This window comes from Sebastes umbrosus, chromosome 22, assembly GCF_015220745.1.
Source record: "Sebastes umbrosus isolate fSebUmb1 chromosome 22, fSebUmb1.pri, whole genome shotgun sequence".
Taxonomy (NCBI): domain Eukaryota; kingdom Metazoa; phylum Chordata; class Actinopteri; order Perciformes; family Sebastidae; genus Sebastes; species Sebastes umbrosus.
The window spans coordinates 3,577,563-3,602,398 of NC_051290.1; the positions used below are offsets into that span (position 1 = coordinate 3,577,563).

A 24,836-nucleotide genomic window follows, 5' to 3' on the forward strand; every position below is an offset into this window, starting at 1 on the left:
CTGCGTCTCTTCAGCTCCTCTCCAGTGGCTCCCTGTGGATTTTTAAAAATGAATAACTGTTTTTTTGTTTACATTTTCATTTTTATTTATCATAGTTGTAGGTCTATGGTACGACGGTACAACGGAGTATTAGGGCCACATTGAGGAAAAAAAATAAACCTGAGATTAAAGTCATAATATTACAAGGAAAAAGTCGTAATATTATGAAAATAAAGTCATGATATTATAAAGTAGAAATTATACCTGTTATTTCTTTTTTTCTCGTAAAGTTATGTCTTTATTTTCGTAATATTCTAACTTTTTTTCTCGTAAAGTTATGACTTTATTCTCATAATGTTACTACTTTTTTTCTCGTAAAATTACGACTTTTTTCTCGTAAAGTTATGACTTTATTCTCATAATGTTACTACTTTTTTTCTCGTAAAATTACGACTTTTTTCTCGTAAAGTTATGACTTTATTCAGGAAGTTTTTCCCATCAATGTGGCCCTAATACTCCGTCGTACATTTGCTCTTTGGCCCTCACTGCATTAGACTTATATACTATATACTTAGACTATAAACTGTGTTACCTTCATCGCGATGCTCAAATGTTTTGCAGCTCCAGACAGATTTTTTTATTTATTTCTTTGCCTAAAAGGCTCTTTTGATAGTAAAGGTTGCTGACCCCTGCTCTGGATTGTTTGAAAGTGACAAGCAGGATGGAGCATAGAACGGGAGAGATGTTACGATTGTCATTAGAATCTCTTTACATTTACCTCTTGCTTCATGTTTGTGGCCGTGCGTCTGCAGGTGTATAGGTCATGGAGCATGTATATATGTGATTAAACGCGAGAACATGTGCTTGTGTTTGTGCGCCGAAGGCAGGATTTCCGGGCCAAAGTGTTGTTATTGGAACGATAAAGTGTTGTTCTCCGTCAAAAACCAGAAATAAAACCAGGCAGCCCGGCTACTTCATCCTGGTCCTGCGCTAATTATAGCCTGGACACACACTCATACGCAGCAGTCTCGTATTAGTTAGTATTAGGAGATTTATCAAGTATTTAATGCTCTTATCAACATGGGAGTGGGCAAATATGCTGCTTTATGAAAATGTATGTATATATTTATTATTGGAAATCAATTAACAACACAAAACAATGACAGATATTGTCCAGAAACCCTCACAGGTACTGCATTTAGCATAAAACAATATGCTCAAATCATAACATGGTAAACTGCAGCCCAACAGCCAACAACAGCTGTCAGTGTGTCGTAGCGTAAATCCGTAGCGTTATTTAGCATCTTTGGTGACAAGCTAGTATGACAAGGTTGGTACTGATGGATTCTTTAGGTTTTCTAGTTTCATAAGATGCCAGTATTTTCACTCTAGCTTTAAAACTGAGCCCGCTACGACCTAAAAAAATCACAAGTTGCGTTAATGCGTTAAATAAATTAGTGGCGCTAAAACGAATTAGCGTTAAGTTTATACTTTATAAGACTTTTGTTTCCTAATCTTAACTTTAAACTTTGCATTAAGAAATTGTTAGTTTAAAAGTGGGAACCAGCCAAAAAAAAACTCTTCATATTTTACCTTTTGAACCGGCCGCAGATAAATCAACTTATAAAACCAGTAACACACTCACACACACAAAGCCCTCGTCTAACATTAGCTTTCCCGTACGTAATTCACGGCACTGTGGGTCACAGTTTGGTCTATTCTCGGCTCATGACAGAAACTGTGCCAAGCTGAACCAACCAGGAAGTTGATGCTGTGCCACTTCCTGTCTCTGAGATTGCTAGCTCAGATATCAGCTCTTTGGACACACACACACACACACAGAAGCATAACGTACCCTGTTGACCCCTCTGTGGGAGGGTGGAGGTGTTTTTTAAGATATCTTCCAAGAACGGAGGTACACTTACGTAGGTATTTGTGTAAGAACGTACTTGTTTGTGTGTGAAGGTGGATTAGTTTGTCACATTGGGGGATGACTGTGGGGAAAACAGGAAAGCAAACAACCATGGGTGTGTGTGTGTATTGAGAGGACGAAGTTATGTGTGTGTGTGTGTGTGCACATTAAGAATAAAAGCAGTGTGAACCTGAACTGCTCTGAAAACAGTTGCTCAGCAACATTTTGATTAATCAACAAATCTATAAATCAGTGAAAAGCGTGCATCATGTTTGTGTACCACTACTGATTTTTGGTCTGTTGTGTTTCTATTGTCTCACACAGTTTTAGTTTTTAAAGTAAATGTGAACTACGCATGTCACAATGTCAGATTTTTACTACACGATTATCGCGGCCAAAATAATTCACGATAACGATATTATCGCAATATCTGTAGAACATTTTTTTTTTTAATTAAATGCTATCAGTCAAATTTATCTTTAATTTTTTTTTCTCTTTTGTTGGCAAATGAAATACACTCAAAATATGAGTGTAGGGAGGTTGAACAAGTTTGTAACCATAACCGTACAGAAGGCGCTAGACTATTTACATATTATCTAGGGCTGTCAAAGTTCATGAAAATGAATTGTAACATTTTGGTCGTCTAAAAATGTCTTATTCAGCGTTCGGTTGTATGTAGCTCCACCCTCTCGTGTCACTTCTGGCTGCAAAAAACCTAGATGGCGACGGCCAAAATACCAAACTCGAGGCTTCAAAACCGTAGTCCACAAACCACTGGGTGACGTTACAGCGACTACTTCCACTTCTTATATACAGTCTATGCCAAATTGCATGCAAAACTACTGACATCCCATCAGCCTCAGCTGTGCTTTGTGTTTAGTGCTAATTACCAAATGTTAGCATGCTCACTCACTCATCTTCAACCGCTTATCAGGGGTCGGGTCGCCGGGGCAACAGCTACAGCAGGGGATCCCAAACTTCCCTTTCCCGGGCCACATTAACCAGCTCTGACTGGGGGATCCTGAGGCGCTCCCATCAGTGTGGAGATATAATCTCTCCACCTCGTCCTGGGTCTTCCCTGTGGCCTCCTCCCAGCTGGTCATGCCTTGAACACCTCCCTAGGGAGGCGTCCAGGGTGCATCCGTACTAGATGCCCGAACCACCTCAGCTGGCTCCTTTCAACGCAAAGGAGTAGCGGCTCTACTCCGAGTCCCTCACGGATGACTGAGCTTCTCACCCTATCTCTAAAGGAGACGCCAGCCATCCTCCTGAGAAAACCCATTTCGGCCGCTCGTGGCCGCAAATGCAATACCGCCCACGCTGCTCCGATTCTCCCTCCAATCTGACGTTCCATAGTCCCCTCACTCGCGAACAAGACCCCGAGGTACTTGAACTCCTTCACTTGGGATAAGGACTCATTCTCTACCCGGAGTAGGCAATTCATCGGTTTCCTGCTGAGAACCATGGCCTCAGATTTAGAGGTGCTGATCCTCATCCCGGCCGCTTCACACTCGACCGCAAACCGATCCAGTGAGTGCTGGAGGTCACAGACCGATGACGCCAACAGAGGACATGCGTTGTCATTTTGAGCATTTGGACTTGTTTATCTATTCCAGGCTTTGTCCACTCATTCTCTGGAAATTAACGAGTAGCTTCTAAAATCAGACAATAGTCACCGTTTCCTTTCATCTGGAAAGAACACCTCAGTTTCTGTTCCTCTTTTTGACCAAAACCAAATGGAAATGATGATAGTTGACCCCAATGCGATTATTCACATCACATTCTCGTGCATGCGTGTGTGTGTGTGTGTGTGTGTGTGTGTGTGTGTGTGTAAGATGAGAGCTCTTAAGTCACTAATGATGAATCCTGGAAGTTTATCGGTCCGTCTTATGTTTCACTTCCTGTCAAGAACGCCCAACAGACAGGAAATCAGATCTCAGAACTCCATGTTACAGGAAACCACAGAAAGATAACACAAAATGGAGCAAATCAGATGTGTGTTGCAAAGTTTATTTTCTGCTCATTGAGTCATGTTTGGTCTGAAATATTGAAAATGTATTCACCAGATCACTATTAGTCTCTTAGTATTGAACGTCTTATTACCCAACTTTGATGAATGTTCAATTCTGATTGGTCAATCATGGCGTTCTACGGTCTGTTATTTCTTTATAAGCAGACCGTTGCTATGTATAACAGACCGTTGCTATGGGCGTAGTTCTGATGTCGGACTCTGGCGGACCTTTTTTGTGTCAAAATATAGATTTTTTAAGTACGTAGCCTTATAATAAGCGGGATAATGTACAGAGAGCCGGTCATTGTTGTGAAATAAACCCAGACAGGGCCTTATTGCATTGCTCTTATAGGTCTTGCATCGCTGTACATTATCCTTTACTTAGCTAACAATCACAGTATCATGTTAAGTTTCGCTATCTAAGTTGCCCGGACGCTAAGTAGCAAACAAAATGTATTAACCTGTGGGATAGTTAGCTGTTGAACAGTTTGAGACTAAATACAACACAGTTAGCATTTTGGACTGTGTCTGTTTCATAAAGCAAACTCCTAATGTTCCTGTTTCTCCATTTTCTTCAGGGACTAAGAAGAAGACAAAGGTCATCAAGAACAACCCTAACCCTGTTTGGAACGAGGTACGTCCTTTACACAAACTCAAATTCATTATTTGCTACTTAGAGAACTACAGATACGGTGCTACCTCAACTATTTGGTTAAAAAAACACATCTGATATAGCCTGAACGACTGAAGGAACCTTTTAGCTCCTTGAAAAGTAATCACAGGACTAAAATTACCAGGAACTTCTTGGTGGAAACCCGGCTAAAAGATCCCATTTTCACGCTTTCTTTCATTATCTACTGACTTCCTGTCTCTCTCTGTCAGGGTTTTGAATGGGATCTGAAGGGGATCCCTCTGGACTCCGGAGCAGAGCTGCACTGTGTCGTCAAAGACCATGAGAAGATGGGGAGAAACAGGTGCGTGTGAAATGTGTGCGCCTATCAAACCCCTCTCTCCCATAGCTCAGCGTACAGGAATTGAGATAAGAACCGTGGTTATTGTGAGACCGCGGTGTGGCCCCGTGATCCAGACTTGTTTGTTTTATGAACACACCCCTTCAGATGGTTATTTTTGGACCGTTCTGCTCCGTCAAGATGTCGAGTTCCTTCAGAGGGGAAGAGGGCAGGCATGAAAGACTCGGGTCATCCTCTCATTGTGGTCGTCATATTTCCACCCATTCACCGACTGTCGTGTCGATTGATTTAGTGATCCATTCATCCGCCTCCCATGGGACACTCAGACCACGGTGTGACCTCTTTGCTCTGGTTTGCTGTACCAAAATGATTTGATATTATACCCTTCTTTATAGACTCTAAATGGGACCATAATTTAGTAAATGAACATCATGCTGTATTGAAGAAGATTGAAACTAGCGACTGAGACCATAAACTCATGTTTACAATGTTTACTGACAGGGATTCACCAATACCCGATACCAGTATCGGGTATTGGTTCCGATACTGTGCTCATGTACTCGCAAAACGGCTCCGATACCACTTTACGGCAGCGTGACGTTAACCTCTCATCACCATCTTTCGGGTCCTATCCCACGTGCTCACGCTCCACCTCCCCGACGGTGCGGGCAAGACGGACTGGTGGTACGCCCGACCACGCGGGGCCGGGATCCCACCTCAGCCGATGCACGCCGGCCCTCCCTTTCATTGCGCCACGGGAATTTACTTTCACCCTGCTCTGACTCGTGCTTGCGTTAGACTCCTTGGTCCGTGTTTCAAGACGGGTCGGGTGGGTTGCAGACATCGCAAAAGACCCCTGGCGCCTTTTACGTGGGCCGCGGCACGACACTGTTGGGGCGCACTGAGGACAATCCGTCCCGGTCGACAGTCGCACAGTCGGGAGCAGGGAGCACCGTCACGATGCGGCGATATCCGGACGGGGAGCGCTGTAAAGCTGCGGCCGCGAGCCACCTTCGCACCGAGCCTTTCCAAACTGACCTAGAGCAGGTCACGGCGCACCACCTCTTATGCAGGACTCCCCAGCCTGCCGTGTGTCGCTCACACCCTCCAGCTGGCTGTTAACGAGGGTCTTTTGGCACAGAGAAGTACTCGTATCGGTACTCAATATCGGCGAGTACCCAAATGTAAGTACTTGTACTGAATAAAAAGTATCAGTGCATCCCTATTTACTGAGGTAATAAATCAAGAGAGAAGTAGGCTCATTTTCTCATAGACTTCTATATAATCAGACTTCTTTTAGCAACCAGAGGAGTCGCCCCCTGCTGGCTGTTAGAAAGAATGACAGTTTAAGGCACTTCAGCGTTGGCTTCACTTCTCAGATTCGGAGGTTGCCGTCTGGTTTTCACTGGATAATTTTACAGGAATATGATTTTTTTTCTGCCCCAGGACATTTTAAAAGTGTGTGTGTCTGTTTAGGTTTCTGGGGGAAACCCGGCTGGCTCTCAGAGACGTTCTCAACTCTCCACAGCTGGCCGCCACCTTCACCGTCTCCCTGCTGGACACCAAGAGAAACAACACTGGGGTGAGCACACACACACACACACACCACAGACAGATTAATTAACAGTCTCATTGTATCATGAAGCTTTGACGAATCATAAATCATTCTGAGTTTCCTGTCTGGATCTTAAAATAGAGAAAGACTTTCCTGAGTCAGAGCAGAATAACAACCATACCTCTCTCTCTCTCTCTCTCTCTCTCTCTCTCTCTCTTCTCTCTCTTTTTATTTAGAATCATTTCCATAAAAAACACATACTGTATATCCATTTTTCCCTATGTTGTCATATATAAAAGACCCAAAATGATCACTGTAAGCGGACAACTTGATGACTATAACCAAATGATTTAACAGCATTTGTATAGGAATGATTCTGTCCCAAGCTTTTTGATCCACATAAGCTGTTAATCACTGTAACCGTGATCGCTATAAACGGTTTCCACTGTGCAACGTGTTAAGTTAAAAGAGCTTTAGATGTGCCAGAGCCGGTCTTTGTGCTAAGCTAAGCTAATCGGCTGCTGGCTGCAGCTTCATATTTACGCTTCGTCCACACTGGGAACCTCAGGAGCGCGTGGCGGCGGCATTGCATGGCGGCGGCGTTTCAGCTCCTGCTGCTGCTGTCAGCCCTTTATTTCTACATAGAGTTTACTTTTCATAATTTCCATTTATTTCATTATAAATATAATTTATTTTACACAGAGAAAGGTTAAGAAACGTGTGGTAATTTGTAAATAATAGTAATAATCCACAATTAAAACGCCGTACTATATTCATTCACGGAGCTCTCCAAGTCACTGCATGTTCTACAACACTGTCCGGCACATATTTCAGAATAAAAGCCTTGTGTTAACAAATGAAGGAATTTTGCCCACACAAAAAAAAACGCTTGAGGGCTTTTATTTTGAAATGAAAGCAGGAAAGTGTTGATTTAAAACTGTCTGTGACATATTCTACAGATGTCTAGACATCAAAACTGTAGTAGTCTTGCTGGTATGATGTCAATATACTGTCAATAGATCACCTCGCGTCAAAAATAGGCGAGACCTGGAATCTCTAGAAGAGATGGAGCTGACATGCAGCTGAGCCGCGCGGGAGACATAAAACTTCAATTAAAAGTCCCAATTAGTCCCATTTACTCGCCGGGTGTGACCAGAAAAAGCCAGAAAAAAAACATCCTCACTTTCCAAAAATGTTCTCAGATAGATAGAAGTACAAGCCTAACACACACACACACACACACACACACACACACACACACACACACACACACACACACACCTTGTCGGGCCACACCTATAGTATAGTCGTCTCTTGCAGATGAAACAGCGTTCCGTTTCCAATCCTCGTTTCCTGAACCCAAAACAAAGTCTTCCTCTCAGTGTCAGAGTGGATGTGATTGATGTCCACACACACACACACACACACACACACACGGTTATGTGTAAATCCCATGTTTACCTTACAGAAGGTACAATGTGTGTGTGATGCACAGGGTCATTTGTCCACAAAGCAAAGAACAATCTAATATAAACTAGAAAACACACAATAAACTGTATTTTAATTCCAAAAATGTTTTTTTTTTTCAGGCAAAATCAACAGTTGTGTTGAGTGAGGAATACCTGACTGTAATGATAAACCTGTTCAGACCCTGATAACTTTGTTTACAGAAACACTACAGCTTATCACTTAAGTTGCTTTTTCCTGTGAAAGGAAACTGCAGAAGACTACACCTTTAACTGGCCCACACACCCTACAGAGCACTGCTGCTGCAACACAACTTCGTCCTTGAAACACGTCCTTGTGTACAACATAGGGCTGTCAATCGATTCAAATATTTAATAGTGATTAATCGCACATTTATCGCACATTTTTCATCTGTTCAAAATGTATCTTAAAGGGAGATTTGTCAAGTATTTAATACTCTTATCAACATGAGAATGGACAATTATGCTGCTTTATGCAAATGTATTTATATATTTATTATTGTAAATCAATTAACAACACAAATCAATGACAGATATTGTCCAGAAACCCTCACAGGTACTGCATTTAACATAAAACCATATGCTCAAATCAAAACATGGCAAACTGCAGCCCAACAGGCAACAACAGCTGTCAGTGTGTCAGTGTTTGGAGCGTTATTTAACCTCCTTCATGACAAGCTAGTATGACATGGTACCGATGGATTCCTTAGGTTTTCTAGTTTCATATGATGCCATTATCATCACTCTAGCTTTAAAACTGAGCCTGCTACAACCTACGAAAGATCGATTGTGTTAATGCTTTAAAGAAATTTGCATTAATGCCTTATTATCGCTTTAACGTCACATAAGATCCTAATCTTTTTGTCACACGTTGGACTTTTTAGGAACTATAACTTCATGTTTCACCCTTGCCATCCCTTATACCAGCACTGATTAAACCATAGAACTGTGCTTCTCTCTCTGTTTCCACCAGGCCACGCTGACCCTGCAGGTTTCCTACATCCCTCCTCCAGGATCGGCTCCGATGTATCAGCCTCCTCCCCATCCCGAGGCTCTGCCCCATAGCAACCCCAATGTGGAGATGGACACTGTCACAAGTACGCTAAAATATAATCTGTCATTATAAAATCTATCAGTCCTGCTGTCTTTATCCACCGTGATGAATCAGTGAATAGAAGGCCAGAATGTTTTGTTCAGTATTTGTCTTCTGGGACTACTTTCTGTCCATCTGTGCAGTGATTTCTATGGACACGTTGGACGAGGAGGACACAGAGAGTATGATAATGCTGGAGCCGACGGAGGACCAGGGTCCCGACGACGGGCGCTCCATGGTCATCGTCGGACCTCAGGGGCCCCCGGGCCAGGAATCCCCCACCGCCCAGATGCCTAAACGCTCGCCGCCGTCCTACAACGCCCACGCAGGGCTGAGGAAGCGGAAGAAAGGATCCAGCAGTCAGTCCAAACCGCTGGCCAACAAACCACAGGACTTACAGGTGGGAAATCATTTTTTTAACACCAGAATCGATATATTTGCTTCATCTGATTCTATGCGGAGGTAGAAGGAAGTTACCGCTTTTATATTATATATTATATGATATTTATCATTTAAAAGACAGAAATATAAAACATATGCTGATTTTTGGTTAAAGCTGTACAACCTCCTGTACTGTGTTGGGTCATCAGTTTTTGCTCACAGCGCCACTGTGTGGCGATTTTGTCATATTACACAAGGAACACCAGACAGAACTGATATTAGGGTCGCAAGACCATGAGGATGTCTTTTACATAATTAAGTAAAAGTACAGCTGTTTGAATTCTTTTACGTAATTAAGTAAAAGTACTAATGCCACGCTGAAAAAAAAAAAACTAATACAAGTAAAAGTCCTGCATTGAAAATGTTATTTCAGTAAAAGCATATAAGTAAAAACAGGAAAATGTACTTAAAGTATTAAAAGAATAAATAAAAGAAAATATCTAAAATGTATACTTAAGCAAACTAAAGCTTCATATGCTGAATGTCCCAGTCAACTTAACACACGTTACTGCTCTTATATGTCTCCTGTGCAGGTCCGTGTGCGGGTCATCGAGGGCCGACAGTTGCCAGGCATCAACATCAAGCCCGTTGTCAAGGTAACGCTAGCCGGGCAGACCAAGAGGACCCGCATCAGAAAGGGCAACAACCCGGTCTTCGATGAGGTAAAAAACAAGAACTAACGAAACGTTAAAATGATTTATTTAATATCTGTCACCGTCAAATTGCAGCTTGAGTGTTTTCCTCTCGACAGACGTTCTTCATGAACTTCTTCGAGACTCCGTCAGACTTGTTTGATGAACCGATCTTCATCACTGTGAGTCAGGTTTTACTGTAAGTTTTCTCCCTGCTGTGTTGCTCTTGATAAAAGGTAAACTCTCTCTCTCTACCTGCCCGACAGGTGTGTGACTCTCGCTCACTCAGGACTGACGCTGTGATCGGTGAATTCAAGGTAAACTGACAGACTTCATGTTCTGGCACAGGAAAAAAGTGAAATGGAAAAGCAAAAAACATCTAAAGTCTTTTGCTATTTTTTACAGTTGGATGTGGGCACCGTCTACAATGAGCACAGTGAGTAGACGTCTAGTGGACTTTATGTGTTTTGGTGATTTGTGCTGTTGTATTGGTGTGAAAACTGTCACTCTTACTAAGTATATTTGTCTTATTATACACTTAATATAAGACACAATCACCTAACAAGTAACATTTCAGTGAGATATTGTTTTTAAACAGTGTATCTTGAATATCTTAAGTGTAAAAATACTACTTTTAAACATTGAAGTCTCATTATGACACTAAACACTTCCTAATACGAGTGAAATATAGCTCTAAATGACTAATTTCAAGATCTCTTTTTATCTTGGAAGGCCTAAATATTACATCTTAAATCAAGAAATCTTATCAAGCACATTTTCATGTGTTCCAATGGCAGATTTTTTATTTGATTTTTTTATTTATTACATTCAAAAACACCTTTTAGTCATTGTGTTCTACTTATTTTTGAAGTGGCCTTTTTCCAGTATAATTTATATTAATACTATATACAAATAAATACATATTAATACTAATAATTATTATTTTATATTATTTGTCTTTATTTTCCACATTTAATTATTTATTCTTTTATTTATTCCTCTTTATATTTTTTATAATAATTATTTCTTTTAAATTATTTGTCTTTATTTTCCACATTTAATTATTTATTCTTTTATTTATTCCTCTTTATATTTTTTATAATAATTATTATTTTATATTATTTGTCTTTATTTTCCACATTTAATTATTTATTCTCTTATTTATTCCTCTTTATATTTTTATTTGTATATACAATTAAAAAAATAAAATAATAATAAATACATTATATTAATTAATTGAATTATTGTATAATTAATGAAATGAAAAAATACAATTTTAAATTTGTGAATAGCTCTTAGAAGTTTTTTTTAAATATTATTTAATATTGTTTTGTTTCCTCTGGTTTAATTACTTATCTCAAATCAAAACCTTTTTTTTTTTTTTTTAGTTCCTGGTTCTTATTTTGAAGTTCTTGGTCCCAGTATGTCATTGGTTAGTTTGAAGAGTTTAACCCCCCCCCCCCCCCCCCCCCCCCCCCCCCCCCCCCCCTCTCTCTCTTTAGGGCACTGCTTCTTGAGGAAATGGCTGCTGCTGTGTGACCCCGACGACCTCTCTGCTGGGGTCAAAGGTTACCTGAAGGTCAGCCTGTTGGTGTTGGCAGCTGGAGATGAGCCACCGGTGAGCAGAAGTTAATTTTATAACACAGTAACTCTAAAACTAACGACCAGGTTCCTGCCAGCCTTTGACATTAATGCTAGTGTTTACATATTAGTAATGTTAACATGTTGCCTTGCTAACTGTATGCATGTTAAGGTGTTGAACAAAGCTTGCTAAACATGTGATACAGGTGCTTATTTATATGCATTAAGGTATTTGTATCTGTGTGTCCAGGCTGATAAACGCGACTGTGTGGAGGATAAAGAAGATATAGAAGGAAACCTGCTGAGACCGGCTGGTCTGTCTCTGAGAGGAGCTACTTTCACCATGAGGATCTTCAGAGCTGAAGACCTGCCTCAAAGTGAGTGTGTGTTTATCATCTGATAGATCTGAAGAGCTTGAGAGATTTCATCACATCGCTTCCTTCCTGTTTCCTGTCTGCAGTGGACGATGCCTTCATGGACGGGATGAGGCAGATTCTGGGGTTCGACAGCAACAGGAAGAACCTGGTGGATCCTCTGGTGGAGATCCACTTCGCTGGAAAAACTGTGCGTCGTTTGAGCCGAACATTTTTTACCCCAAACCCGACATTAAATACAGAACTTTTGAACGTATGCTGTATTTTCTTTCTTCTTTCAGGTCTGCACTAAGATTCTGGAGAAGAACGCCAATCCTCAATGGAACCAGAGTCTGGCCATGCCTATAAGAGTGAGACGCACACAACAAACAGTTCATTGTGCTACCAAGACAAACATCATTATCCAGTACATTATACAGTGTATCCTCTCTTTTTCCCCTCGCAGTTTCCCTCCATGTGTGAGAAGATGAGGATCAGAATACTGGACTGGTGAATCCTTACTGATATATAACTTTATTTTTTTACATTTTATTTAATCAAACTCGGCATCAGAAGTCAGGAAATAAAGAATTTTTGTATGAAACTTTTAGTTTAGAGCAGACTGAGATTGAGACAACTGTGTTACGCTGTGCTTGAGCCCAGTACTTTTAGCCCTATGTTTAATCACATTTTGGCACCATTAAAAGTACGCCGAAGTATATATTAGGAGTTCCTGTTTGCAGTGTACCCGGGGGTGAAGAAACTACTTTCACTAGATTACTTTGATTATGAATAAAACTTAAAAACATGACGATTCTAAGGCAAGTTCTGCAGTTCAAAATGTACCTTAAAGGGAGATTTGGCAAGTATTTAATCCTCTTATCAACATGGGAGTGGACAAATATGCTGCTTTATACAAATGTATGTTTGTACAGTTTTTCCTCGCCAAAATTTAGCGCAAGTGTGGAGCGTTATTTAAGCATCTTCACGGCAAGCTAGTATGACATGTTTGGTACCGATGGATTCATTAGGTTTTGTAGTTTCATATGATACCAGGATCTTCACTCTAGCTTTAAAGCCCGCTAAGACCTAAAAAATCACAAGTCGCGTTAGAGAAATTAGTGTCGTTAAAACAAATTTGCCTTCTACAGTTTCTATTAAAATATGTGTATAATGTCTTTGTGATGTGAAAATGGCCACTAAGGGTTTTAGAATACCTCAATTGTCCTTTACCTCACGTCTCTCCCTCCGCACTCACCCTGGGAACAAATGTCCCACAGTAGTACATTTTAATTGATGTCACCATGTGGTTTTAAAAGCGTGTTTCAGAGCTTTTTTTTCTCTAATTTTCTCATTTCAGGGACAGAGCCAGTCACAATGACGTCATCGGCACCACCCACCTCTGTATGTCTAAGATCTCCGCCCCTGGTGGAGAGATAGATGGTAAGTAACTAGTCGAAACTGGTCTGAACCAAACTGTACCCAGTTTGGTTTGGACTGGTATTGGCTGGCTTTGATTGCACCGGAGTGTTTCTACTTAACTGGTCTTGTCTGGTTTGGTTCAGGTCCAATTATGTTTATATCATTTGTTTTGGGTTGTGACATATTGTTGCTTTAGGGCGGGGCTACCTTGTGATTGACAGGTCTCTACCACGGTGTTCTGGGAGTTGTCCGTGTTTTCGTCTTACAACTTTAACCCTTTCATAGTGTGTTTTCATGATTTGTAACATTTTGGACGCCAAAAAATATCTTATTCGGCGTTCGGTTGTACTCAGCTCCGCCCTCTCGTGTCACTTCTGGTTGCAAAAAAACGAGATGGCGACGGTCAAAATGCTGAACTCAAGGCGTCAAAACCAAAACCATCACACTGACTACGTCCACTTCTTATATACAGTCTATGGGCTGATGTCAACAGCAGGAGCAAGTGGATCAGTGTGCCGACTTTGTGCCGCTCTGTCTGTGCTCTAGTTTGCTCCGACAGTCCTTGCAAGTGGTGCAGGTCTTCTGGTATTCTTGCTCAACTGTCTTGCACATGAAAACAAATTTTGTTTCAAATCATGCTTTTCTGCATTTTGCAGCAAAGATTAACATCGTGAATCGGTCCCAAGCTTTTATCTCTTAAACTTTATTAGTTTTGTTTGGCTCTGCCTGGTCTGCGTTGACTGCAGATGACAGACCTTCTAGTCTGAGCTTGTTCAGATTGTCTGGTCCCATTGTCTGCAACAAACTGTGAGTGTTTGTGGCTCTAAAGTAGACCAGTCTGACACAGTTCACCAGTATACTCATAGTAGCACAGGACTGGAATGATGTTGTATGGAGAACAGAAACAGTTTCATCAGCAATTTCCACCAGGGACATGAATGATTTACACACGGTTTTTAGCTTTGTGCGTCCGTTTGGGATTTATGAGTTAGTCCTCTGAAGTCCTCTTAAAAGTTGATTTGATTTTAGAAATCTCAAGTCTTGAACCACCAGATGGATCTGTGGTTTTGTGAACATAACAAAGCACGGACGTTCTTTCAGTGACATGCATGAAGACTAACTTGGTGATGTTTGTGTGCCGAACGCTTACGTTGCTCAAGTCTCCGGTCCTTGGCATGCTTCACTTTGTCCTCGTCCCAGACGAAGACGACATGCATGAGTTTCTCTCACTGTGTGACAAGCAGAGTTTGTTCTTTGTCTTTGTTTGAAAACATCATGTGAATAATGATGAATCATCAGCATATAGCAGCGTAATGCCACAATACAGCAAGTAATTTACTTGAAACAAGCATCTTTTTGTCACCTTGTTTCAAGTTGTGTTCTTGAAACAAGCTAACTGATGATGCTTTGAGTATTCATGGTTTTTGTTTTGCGTAGTGGTCCAGTGCTTTTGTTTGGGTTTGAGTGGCGTTCAAAGACATCCGTTTCCTTTCTGTCTGACTCTGAACCATCCTTCCTCTCTACGCACTCAGATGACTTGGTTCCACGGACCGTCCACTCTGGCAGTACGTCCTCCATCCTCTCTACACCTCTTTGCTTTTGTGTTCATTTTTGTGATGTATAATATTTTCTCCTCCTTTCAACTCATAACTGTTTCCATCTCGGCTTGATCTGATGAAATTCTCTGAATCAGTTTTTGTCAAGTGCACATAATTTCATCAATCAATCAATCCTTTCTTCATTTTCATAGTTCCACAACCTGTTTATGACGAGATCTTTTGGCCGTTTTTGTGTCGTTGCAGTTGACGACAGTCTCGGTTTCCTGCCGACGTTCGGTCCCTGTTTCGTCAACCTGTACGGCAGCCTCAGAGAGTTCACCGCCTTCAACGACCCGCACGAAGCGCTCAACCTCGGAAGAGTAACTCCACATTTGTTTTTTGCTTTAAAGAACAATCAGTAGAAAATAATAAAATAAAACCATCCAGAGCTGGATTTTGGTTAAGTGTTGTTGTTGCTTTACATTCTCATGCACGTCAACTCTTCTGTTTGTTGCTGCAGCTGACGATTATTTTCATTATCAATTAATCTGCTGTTAATCAGTTAATTGTTTGATATGAATCAGAATCGGGTTTATTTAGTAGGTTTTAAGTAGGTTTCACATACAAGGAATTTGCTTTGGTGTTTTGGTCCTTAACAGTCAAAATATACAAAGGAAAAAAAGTAAAACAATCATAAATATGAAATACAAATTTACATAAAAATAAATATGTATATGTATGTACTCTTAAGTGTAAAGAGCGGCGCATTATTTGAAATGAAGAGGATGAAATATGCAAAATATTGATTAAAGAATGTACAAATTTTCACAGTATGAAGAAAAAATAATGTGCAAAAATAATAATCCAAAGATTAGCGTAATGTAATCTATAAAATGTCATTATTTACTTGTTTTGTGTAACTAATAGTTCACTCAAGAACACTCTTTTTACTGTCGCATAAGACAAAGAAAAACATTAAATCCTCACAGCTGAGAAGCTTTTAACGAAGTAATATTTGGCTTCTTTGCTTGATAACTTACTTGATATTTATATATCGTCAAAATAATTCCTTAAATCTTCAAACCCTTTTTTTTGTCTTCTGTTTTATTAGAATTGCTCTGGAATTGTGGAGTGAGAGTGTGGCAACAATATCTTGACATTTTAATGAATATTACACCTTTAAAGCTCTTTTCCTGTCTGTCAGGGCGAGGGCGTGGCGTACCGGGGTCGAGTTTTACTGGAACTAACCACGAAACTGGCGGACAAACCTGAGCAGAAAACTGAAGATGTACCATCAGATGACCTGCTGGTGGTGGAGGTGAGAGGGGAGGAGGTTATAAAACACGTGAACAACAACACAAAGAAATGTATCATCCATCTTCATCCATCTTTTTCTCTCTCTCTGTCCAACAGAAATTCCTCAGGAAGAGGAAGTTCTCTCTCTTCGTGGCGTTTTACTCGGCCACGCTCCTCCAGGACGTCGACGACGCCATCCAGTTCGAGGTCAGCATCGGTAACTACGGCAACAAGTTCGACTACACCTGCCTCCCTCTGGCCTCCACCACCCAGTTCAGCAGGGCTGTGTTTGACGGTAGGTCAAAGCTTGGGTTGTAAATAGTTCTCTGAGTTAACGTGAGCCGCAGAGTGCAAAACTGTGGCTAGCCTTACCACGGTTTTGCACTCAGCGACTCACGTTACCACAGTCTTGTAAAGGGAGGAGTGAGTGGAGGGGTACTCAGCTGGTTGCAATCTGCAACCACACCACTAGATGTCACTAAATCCTACAAACTGCACCTTTAAATAGGAAGCAAAGCACCAAAAGTACTTCATATGTGTAAATGTGCTTGTAAGATGCTCTTGATTGATGATGAGTGTATCATTGCTGGCTGTATTTTTTATTTTTGTGTGTGTATGTTCCAGGCTGTCACTACTACTACCTCCCCTGGGGAAACGTGAAGCCAGTAGTGGTTCTGTCCTCAGAGTGGGAAGAGATCAAACCGAGGATCGAGGCTCTCAACATGCTGCTGGCTGTCATAGAGAGACTGGTGGGTGCTTGTATCTCTGTCTGTCTTTGTTGGGATTTATTTGAGCTTTTAAAAAAACAGTGTGTGAACATGAACATGTATGTGTGTGTCCAGGAGGAGCACCTGCAGCGGGTGCAGCTGGAGGTGAAGGCCGGAGGTGATCTGGAGGAGGTGGAGCTCCGAGTGGTGGAGCTGTTGGATCAGGTCATCACAGACTGCAGGTAAACACTGTGTAACGTCACTGAATGTAACTAAGTACATTTACTCAAGTACTTTACTGTACTCTACTTGAGTATTTACATTTTTAAAGGACTAGAAAACAAAGTTTTGGGATGAGAACTTGACAGGAAATTGTACAGTATTGTAGTTTTTTGAAGTGTTATCTTTACTGGTTATGTTCTTTAATCATTTTCTTTTTACTTTCTTTGTTGGTTTTTATAATGTTAACCTTGATTGAAGCACTCTGACATTCTTCCCTCTTGGCAGCAATGCTGTACTTCTGTTCATTTATTCCTGTTTCTTTCTCACCTCTCTCTCTCTCCAGTGAAGAGCTGCCGTCTCTCGACCAGTGGCAGTGTGCGACCTCTCTGGATCGCTCCATGAGGCACATTCGTACTCTCCACCTGCAGCAGATTGTCGCGGCGGCGCAGGCTCTGAAGTACGGAGAGGCCACCGACCTGTCCACGGTGCTGGAGCAGGCCGAGGACTGGGCCAGCAGGCTGAGGACGATGGCCGAGGAGGTGAGCCTCTAATGACGGTGTTGTTGTTCTAGTGATGGATTAGAGGTGTTTACGTTAGCTGGGCATGTACAGTACCATTGTGGTGGCAGCTTCTCAATTAAAAGTTAAAGCACAAGTAGTAGTCAGAAAACTACGACTTTTTATTAGGGCCATTTTAGGTAAAAACAAAAAAAAGAACATTTAAAATTTGCCATTTACGAGATTATAAAGTCATAAATTAAAAGAAAAAAACTATATTTTTCATTACCACAGTTTTGCACTATTTTTCAAGTTTTTTTCTCTTAAATTTGCGATTTTGTAATCTCACAAATGTGCAAGTTTTTTCTTGTAACTTTGCCACTTTAATCTCAGAGAATATCCATTTTTCTTCTCGTAAAAGTCTACTATTATCTCGCAAATTTGCAAATTTTTTCTCATACATTTTCCACTTTAATTAAAGAATATCCAAATTTTTTCCTTTTTTTTTCGTAAATTTACAACTTTAATCTCGGATCGTTGTTTTTCTGAATCTTATTTTTCTTTTACCTATAATCGCCCAAATACGCTGTCATAGAAAAGAAACCATATTATCTGCAGAAAGAACAAATTTGGTAAAAAAAAAAGCAACTTCTTCACACCTCAAATTTGCTGCATTATTTATTAAAACAATGATGAGGAGGAAGAGGAGGAGGCAGCAGAGAAGGATCATAATAATTGTTATTATTAAATTAAATGCTGTCTCTCTCTCTCTATGTGTGTGTTCTCTATGTCTCTCTTCCAGCCTCAGAACAGTCTCCCAGACATCGTGATCTGGATGCTGCAGGGCGACCGCAGGGTGGCGTACCACCGCATCCCAGCACACACTGTCATCTTCTCCCAGCAGCACTGTGGGAAACACTGTGGACAGATGCAGACCGTCTTCCTCAAGGTACACACACCACACACACACACACACACACACACACATTTTGTCCTCTGAAATAAAGCGTTACTGACCTGCTGTGTGTGTTGTGTAGAACCCACAGAGCAGCGGAGCAGAGGCCAAACTTCCTGGTCAGCTGAGGGTCAAAGTCTGGTTTGGATTGGCTGCTGATGTCAAACACTTCAACCAATACGCTGAAGGGAAACTGTCGGTCTTTGCTGAGACGGTAAGCATGTCTTTGTAGTCATTTTGGGTCTTTTTTTTTACATTTTGCATCTCTTTGTAGTAATTTTGTGTCTCTTTGGTCGTTTTACGTCACTTTTTGGTTGTTTTGCATAACTTTGTAGACGTTTTGCTTCTCTTTTTGGTCGTTTTGCATCTCTTTGTAGTTGTTATACGTCTCTTTGTAGACGTTTTGCATCTCTTTTTGGTCGTTTTGTATCTCTTTGTAGACAATTCGTGTCTCTTTGTGGTCATTTTGTGTCTTGTCTTGGTAGTTTTGCGTCCCTTTTTGGTAGTTTTGAAACTCATTTTGGTAGTTTTGCATCTTTTTGTAGTCCTTTTATGTTCCTTTTTGGTAGTTTTGTGTCTCTTTGTGACCTCTCAACAGTTAATGTTATAGGTAACTTCAAACAGGGCCTCCTAACCTGTTGGGCCAACTGGGCCTGTGCCCTGTAGGCCCATTCAGTAATCCGTCCATGCATTTAGGAGCTCTAAGTGTCTGTCTGTCTCTCTCTTTCTGCAGTATGAGAACCAGACCCGACTGGCCCTGGTGGGCAGCTGGGGAACTACAGGTCTGACCTACCCAAAGTTCAGCGACGTCACTGGAAGAGTGAAACTGCCCAAAGAGAGCTTCAAACCGTCTCCAGGCTGGACCTGGGCTGGAGACTGGTGCATCAGCCCCGAGAAGACGTAAGTGTGTGTTTCACACTATGTGTGTGTGTTTGTTCTGATGTTGGTAAGTCTGTAACTTTTTAGCATTTCGTGCCTTTTGTGTGTATTCATGTGTCCTGTACGTGTCTGTGATGATAAACCTTCAGACTGCTGTATGACGTGGACGCCGGTCACATGACCTTCTCAGAGGAGGTGTTTGAAAACCAGATGAGGTTACCGGGCGGACAGTGGATCGGCATGCCGGAGGGGTACACTGACGTGGTACGTGTGTGTGTGTGTGTGTAAATACTGTAAATGTGTGTGTGAGTTTCTGCACTTTTCATGGCTTCACTCGTTGCTGTAAATCTAAAAAATGTGTGTGTGTGTGTGTGTCAGAACGGGGAGAAGGCGGTGCCAAAGGACGAGGTGGAGTGTCCTCCAGGTTGGGTGTGGGAGGAGGTGGAGTGGAGCGAAGATCTCAACAGGGCTGTGGACGATCAAGGTGCAAACACACACACACACACACACACACACAAAAAACACAACAAATGCTAAGTTAAACACAGCAATAATAACTCTCATTCTGTGTGTGTGTGTCCCGGTGGTGGAAAATAACATTTACTCAAGTACTGTAGTACTATTGCTACTTCATACTTCTGCTTCAACATATTTTAGAAGGAATTATTGTACTTTTTATTCCACTACATTTAAGTGGCAGAAATGGTTATTAGTTACTTCTTAGATTAAGATTTTTAAAGCAAATGATAAATTAAATAAAAGTAAAATACAACACATTGTTGTGTTGCTATGATTGGAGAAAAAGTCTATAAAAGTCCCAAAAATAATTAATTGATGTAAACTTACTACAGACATGGTATTTAAATTTAATTAAATTTTTATTTTTTTATTTTTATTTTTCCTTTATTAATTAATTGATTTATTCAAATCATTTCATTTTTTATTATTATTTTATTATTTATTATTTTATTATTTTCTGTTTTATTGTCTGATGCTCTTGCCTATATCTCAAAAATGTATTTTTGTTAATTTTTTTCTTCTTAATCAACTCACGACCTCTCCGATTTATCTAGTGAGCCTTTGAAGGGGTCCGACCCCTAGATTGGGAACCACTGGATTAAAGTACTTGACTGTATATAATATATATTAGTTGAAGCCTCGAGCAGCTGATGCGTTAGTATTAATAATCTAATAATTAACTAAAGAGTCAGAGTACTTCTTCCTCCACCGCTGTGTGTCCAGGCTGGGAGTACGGCATCACCATCCCTCCAGACCGCCGTCCCAAGTCGTGGGTGCCGGCAGAGAAGATGTACCACACCAACCGACGGCGGCGATGGATACGAATGAGACGGCGAGACCAGCAGAAGATGGACGCTCTCAGAAAGGTAGAGAGAAAAGACACATGTTGGGGCATTTTAGCCTAAATGATTGAAGAGAGAGAGAGAGAGAGACAGAGAGAGAGAGAGAGGGGTATGACATGCAACAAAGGTCACCGACTGCTTATCTTTTTCATCCTCTAATGTGATCAGTTGTAGTTTCCTCTTCCAGCCACTAGATGTCGGTGTAGTTGCACAAATGAGTGAAGAGAGAGGATGAAACACACAGATGTTCACAGTGGTTTGTGTGTGTGTGTGTTTACAGCAGCGTCCAGATGAGACGGAGAGGGAGGGCTGGGAGTACGCCTCGCTGTTCGGCTGGAGGTTCCACCTGAAGCCGAGGAAGACGGACAGCTTCAGGAGGCGCAGGTGGAGGTACCGAATGGAGCCGCTGGAGAAGACGGGACCGGCCGCAATCTTTGCTCTGGAGTGTTCTCTGGTGAGAGAGAGAGGAAGTTGTGTGGATTCATCACATTAAATCATTACATAGTGATAACATGTGATTGCAGATTGCTTCCAGTTCATCCCAAAGGCGTTCTACGAGGTTCAGACCAGTCAAGTTCTTCCACACCAAACTGGGAAAACCATTTCTTTATGGAGCTGGCTTTGTGTATGAAGTCATTGATATGATGAAACAGGAAAGGGACGAACACAAAGTGTTGCCACAAAGTTGAAATCACACTTTATTTTAAATGAAACATTGTTTTTAACATTAAAATTCATTGGAACTGAGGGAACCAGACCATCAAAAACTGCCCCAAAGGTACACAAAACATTCAAATGTACAAACATTGCAGAAATGTACTCAACATAATGTTACAGGGAAACAAGGATATGAATTTAAAGAAATAAATATAGATAATAATGACAATTTAGAAAACATAATTGGATAAATAAACTTAAAAAATACAAAATTATTAGGAGAATAAAAAACACATATTGTTCTTTAAAGAGTTCACCATACATTTCAACAGTTTTATCACTTTTCTTAGTGTTTATAAATCATCATATTCTTTAAACTCACATCAAAATCCAGTAAAATTGGGGGTAATTTGTATTACTTTAATTCGTTTCCCATAAATTTGATAAATTAGATTGTATGTGTGCATGGGCGTCCAGTTGTTGAAGCTGAAAGCACACTTTATTTTGACAGTTTTATCACTTTTCTTAGTGTTTATAAGTTTATAAATTCAATTAATTGGATTTTTTCGAGCATGTAGTCTTTTATTATGAAGGCCATGATATGTTGTATGAATATTTTATATTAGCTTCAAGTCAGAGTTGCCTTTTCTTTCTGAATGTCATCTTCCTCCTCTTCTTCCAACAGAGCAGTATAGAGGACAAGAACGAAGACAGGTCCATCACGACCACGTTCGGAGTCAACAGACCGACCATTTCCTGTTTCTTTGACCGTAAGTAACTTCCTCCTCCTTCTTCTTTCTACACTTTCTTCTTCTATCTTTTTGTTTTAATAATGCTCTCTGTATGTGTGTGTAGGCGGGACCCGCTACCACCTGCGCTGCTACCTGTACCAAGCCAGAGACCTGCTGGCCATGGACAAAGACAGCTTCTCAGGTACTGTGCAGTGAGTTATTCAAAGTCTCTCACATGTTTCTCATCATGTATCTGTAGTGATGCTGATAACTTGTGCCACCTGGTGGATGGAAAGTGTCATTTGTGGACAAAAGGACTGAAGGGAGGTAACCACAGAAACAATGGCTATGTTCCATATAACATACTTTTTCTTTTTACTTTTAGTACGTACTGCAGCTGCCCTTACAAAGTACGTACTGTAGCATGCAGTATGCATACAATCAGGACAAACTACTTCTTCCTAACATTGTATGAACTGTGTTCTGATTTTCAAAACATCAAGCTTTGAGGACATTGTGGCATTAGAGAGTGTAAAGTGTAAATAAATAAATGCAGCTGTATTCATGGGAAAAGTGAAGAAACATAGTATACTTTGCAAGACAATATCTGGTTTTCTATTCACTTATTTTTATTCACATTTTGAAGTATCGCATTAGAAAAGCTGTATGGAAACGGCAAAATCCGATAAAACTTCCTCAATTGCGCATGAGTTTTTTTTTTTTATCTTTTACGAAATAATTATAAAATAAATAAAAAATAAATGCAAAATTAATACATTTTAAATTGAATACAAATAAATACATAAATAAAAGGGAAAATTAAACAGAAGAGTAAATAAACAAGGCAATTAATAGAAAGATAAATTGATAAAGAACCAAATTACAACAGACATCAATTTATGTCACATTTTATCAATTAATCAATGGTTACATTTATTTTTTATATATTTTTTTTTTAAATAATTATAAAATAAATATAAAATAAATGTAAAACATAAACAAAAAATAAATAATAATAATAATAATAAATACATTTTAAATTTAATAAAAATAAATAAATTAAAGGGAAAATTAAACAGAAGGGTAAATATTAACGGCATTAATACAAAGATAAATGAATAAAGAAGTAAAATACAACAGACATATCAATTTATGTCACATTTTATCAATTTTATATTATTTTTGCTACATTTATTTATTTATCGAGTCATTTATTTATTCATTTTTTACTTTGGCAGCGTCCGTCCTCCATAGTTTGGGACAAATTAAACTAAAAAATATAATGATTTAATTTAAAAAAGGTGATATTATTAATAGAGTTTGGTGTGTAGCTCTGAAAGATGGAGGGAGAGAAAGAGGGGAGTTACAGAAAGAGAAGATGTTTTTATTTTATCTGAAGAAGGTCATGGAAACTACTGTACGGCTACTGTGTGTGTGTGTGTGTGTGCGTGTGTGTGTTAATCAGAAACCCACCGCAGACTCAGATGTAAAAACAGAGACGAAGCTTTAAATAACAGAGGGATGAATAGACAGAGGAAGATAGATGATGGAGGGAGGCTGGTTAAAGAGGGTTAGAGAGAAACACACACACACACACTCAGTGTAATGGATGAGTAGAGTTGATGGATGGCCTTCAGTTGTGTGTTAATCTGGTGTTCCACGGCGTCTGGGCGGCCATGATTAAAGACTGAGTCAACTATCAAAGAGTGAGATCAGTCCTTCTCTGTTTCCGTCCGTCCGTCTGTCTGTCTTTGATTCATCTCCCGTCTCATAACCGGAGCCGTTTAAATCAAAGTGGACGGTGCAACACGACTAATAAGCTACAAAAGCTTCCTCTATTTTTAAATCTCTGTTCGCTCTCAAGAGGGCTCGCTGTCGGTCAAGGACGCATATCGCAGGTCAAAGTTGAACTTTATTTCGCTGTTTTAAATCCTGGTGTGTCCAGGTCTTAAATCAATCTGTCTTTCTCTCTTTCTTTCTGGCTTTTTTCTGACGTATTTACTTACTTTCTTGCTCTTTCTTGCTTTCAGCTTTTCTTTCTTACATACTTACTTAGGTACTTTCTTTCTTACGTACTTGGGAACATACTTTCTTTCTTTCTGTCATGCTTTCTGTCTTTCTTTCTTTCTGTCTTTCTTTCTTTCTTTCACGCTTTCTCTCTTTCTGACCTTCTTACTAACAGACTTACTTTCTTACGTACTTACTTACTTTCTGTCTGTCTTTCTTTCGTCCTTTCTTACTGACTCACTTTCTTGCTTTCTTTCTTACGTACCTACTTACATACTTACTTACGTACTTAGGTGCTTTCTTGTTGTTCTTTCTTTCTTTCTTTCTTACATACTTACTTGCATACTTACGTACTTTCTTTCTTTTTGTTCTTTCTTTCTTTCTTTCGTACCTACTTACATACTTAAAGACTTACTTTCTTTCTGTATGTCTTTCTTTCTTTCTCACTTACTTATGTACTTACTTTCTTGCCTTTCTTTCGTCCTTTCTTATTGACTTACTTAAGTATCTACTTACTTACTTTCGTGCTTTCTTTCTTGCTGTCTGCCT

General features: G+C 40.1%; 1 protein-coding gene across 23 annotated transcripts in view; it reads left to right on the plus strand.

The window, feature by feature from the left end:
• Positions 1-24,836, plus strand: part of dysf (dysferlin, limb girdle muscular dystrophy 2B (autosomal recessive)) — a 127,787-nt gene that overhangs the window by 44,412 nt on the left and 58,539 nt on the right. For 17 of the 23 annotated variants that reach the window (XM_037758393.1, XM_037758389.1, XM_037758388.1 and 14 more), the window contains 31 exons: positions 4,481-4,536; positions 4,785-4,876; positions 6,350-6,455; positions 8,889-9,012; positions 9,152-9,408; positions 9,983-10,111; positions 10,201-10,263; positions 10,348-10,398; positions 10,487-10,517; positions 11,584-11,699; positions 11,913-12,039; positions 12,123-12,226; positions 12,318-12,386; positions 12,482-12,525; positions 13,376-13,458; positions 14,970-15,002; positions 15,240-15,355; positions 16,180-16,293; positions 16,389-16,566; positions 16,896-17,020; positions 17,114-17,220; positions 17,544-17,739; positions 18,500-18,646; positions 18,735-18,866; positions 19,386-19,552; positions 19,681-19,795; positions 19,910-20,015; positions 20,774-20,916; positions 21,173-21,346; positions 22,235-22,319; positions 22,405-22,482. In XM_037758393.1, coding sequence (XP_037614321.1) covers positions 4,481-4,536; positions 4,785-4,876; positions 6,350-6,455; positions 8,889-9,012; positions 9,152-9,408; positions 9,983-10,111; positions 10,201-10,263; positions 10,348-10,398; positions 10,487-10,517; positions 11,584-11,699; positions 11,913-12,039; positions 12,123-12,226; positions 12,318-12,386; positions 12,482-12,525; positions 13,376-13,458; positions 14,970-15,002; positions 15,240-15,355; positions 16,180-16,293; positions 16,389-16,566; positions 16,896-17,020; positions 17,114-17,220; positions 17,544-17,739; positions 18,500-18,646; positions 18,735-18,866; positions 19,386-19,552; positions 19,681-19,795; positions 19,910-20,015; positions 20,774-20,916; positions 21,173-21,346; positions 22,235-22,319; positions 22,405-22,482 — 3,468 coding nt within the window. The remainder of the gene's footprint in view (positions 1-4,480; positions 4,537-4,784; positions 4,877-6,349; positions 6,456-8,888; positions 9,013-9,151; positions 9,409-9,982; positions 10,112-10,200; positions 10,264-10,347; positions 10,399-10,486; positions 10,518-11,583; positions 11,700-11,912; positions 12,040-12,122; positions 12,227-12,317; positions 12,387-12,481; positions 12,526-13,375; positions 13,459-14,969; positions 15,003-15,239; positions 15,356-16,179; positions 16,294-16,388; positions 16,567-16,895; positions 17,021-17,113; positions 17,221-17,543; positions 17,740-18,499; positions 18,647-18,734; positions 18,867-19,385; positions 19,553-19,680; positions 19,796-19,909; positions 20,016-20,773; positions 20,917-21,172; positions 21,347-22,234; positions 22,320-22,404; positions 22,483-24,836) is intronic. The other 6 variants (XM_037758399.1, XM_037758404.1, XM_037758408.1 and 3 more) reach the window with 1 other exon arrangement.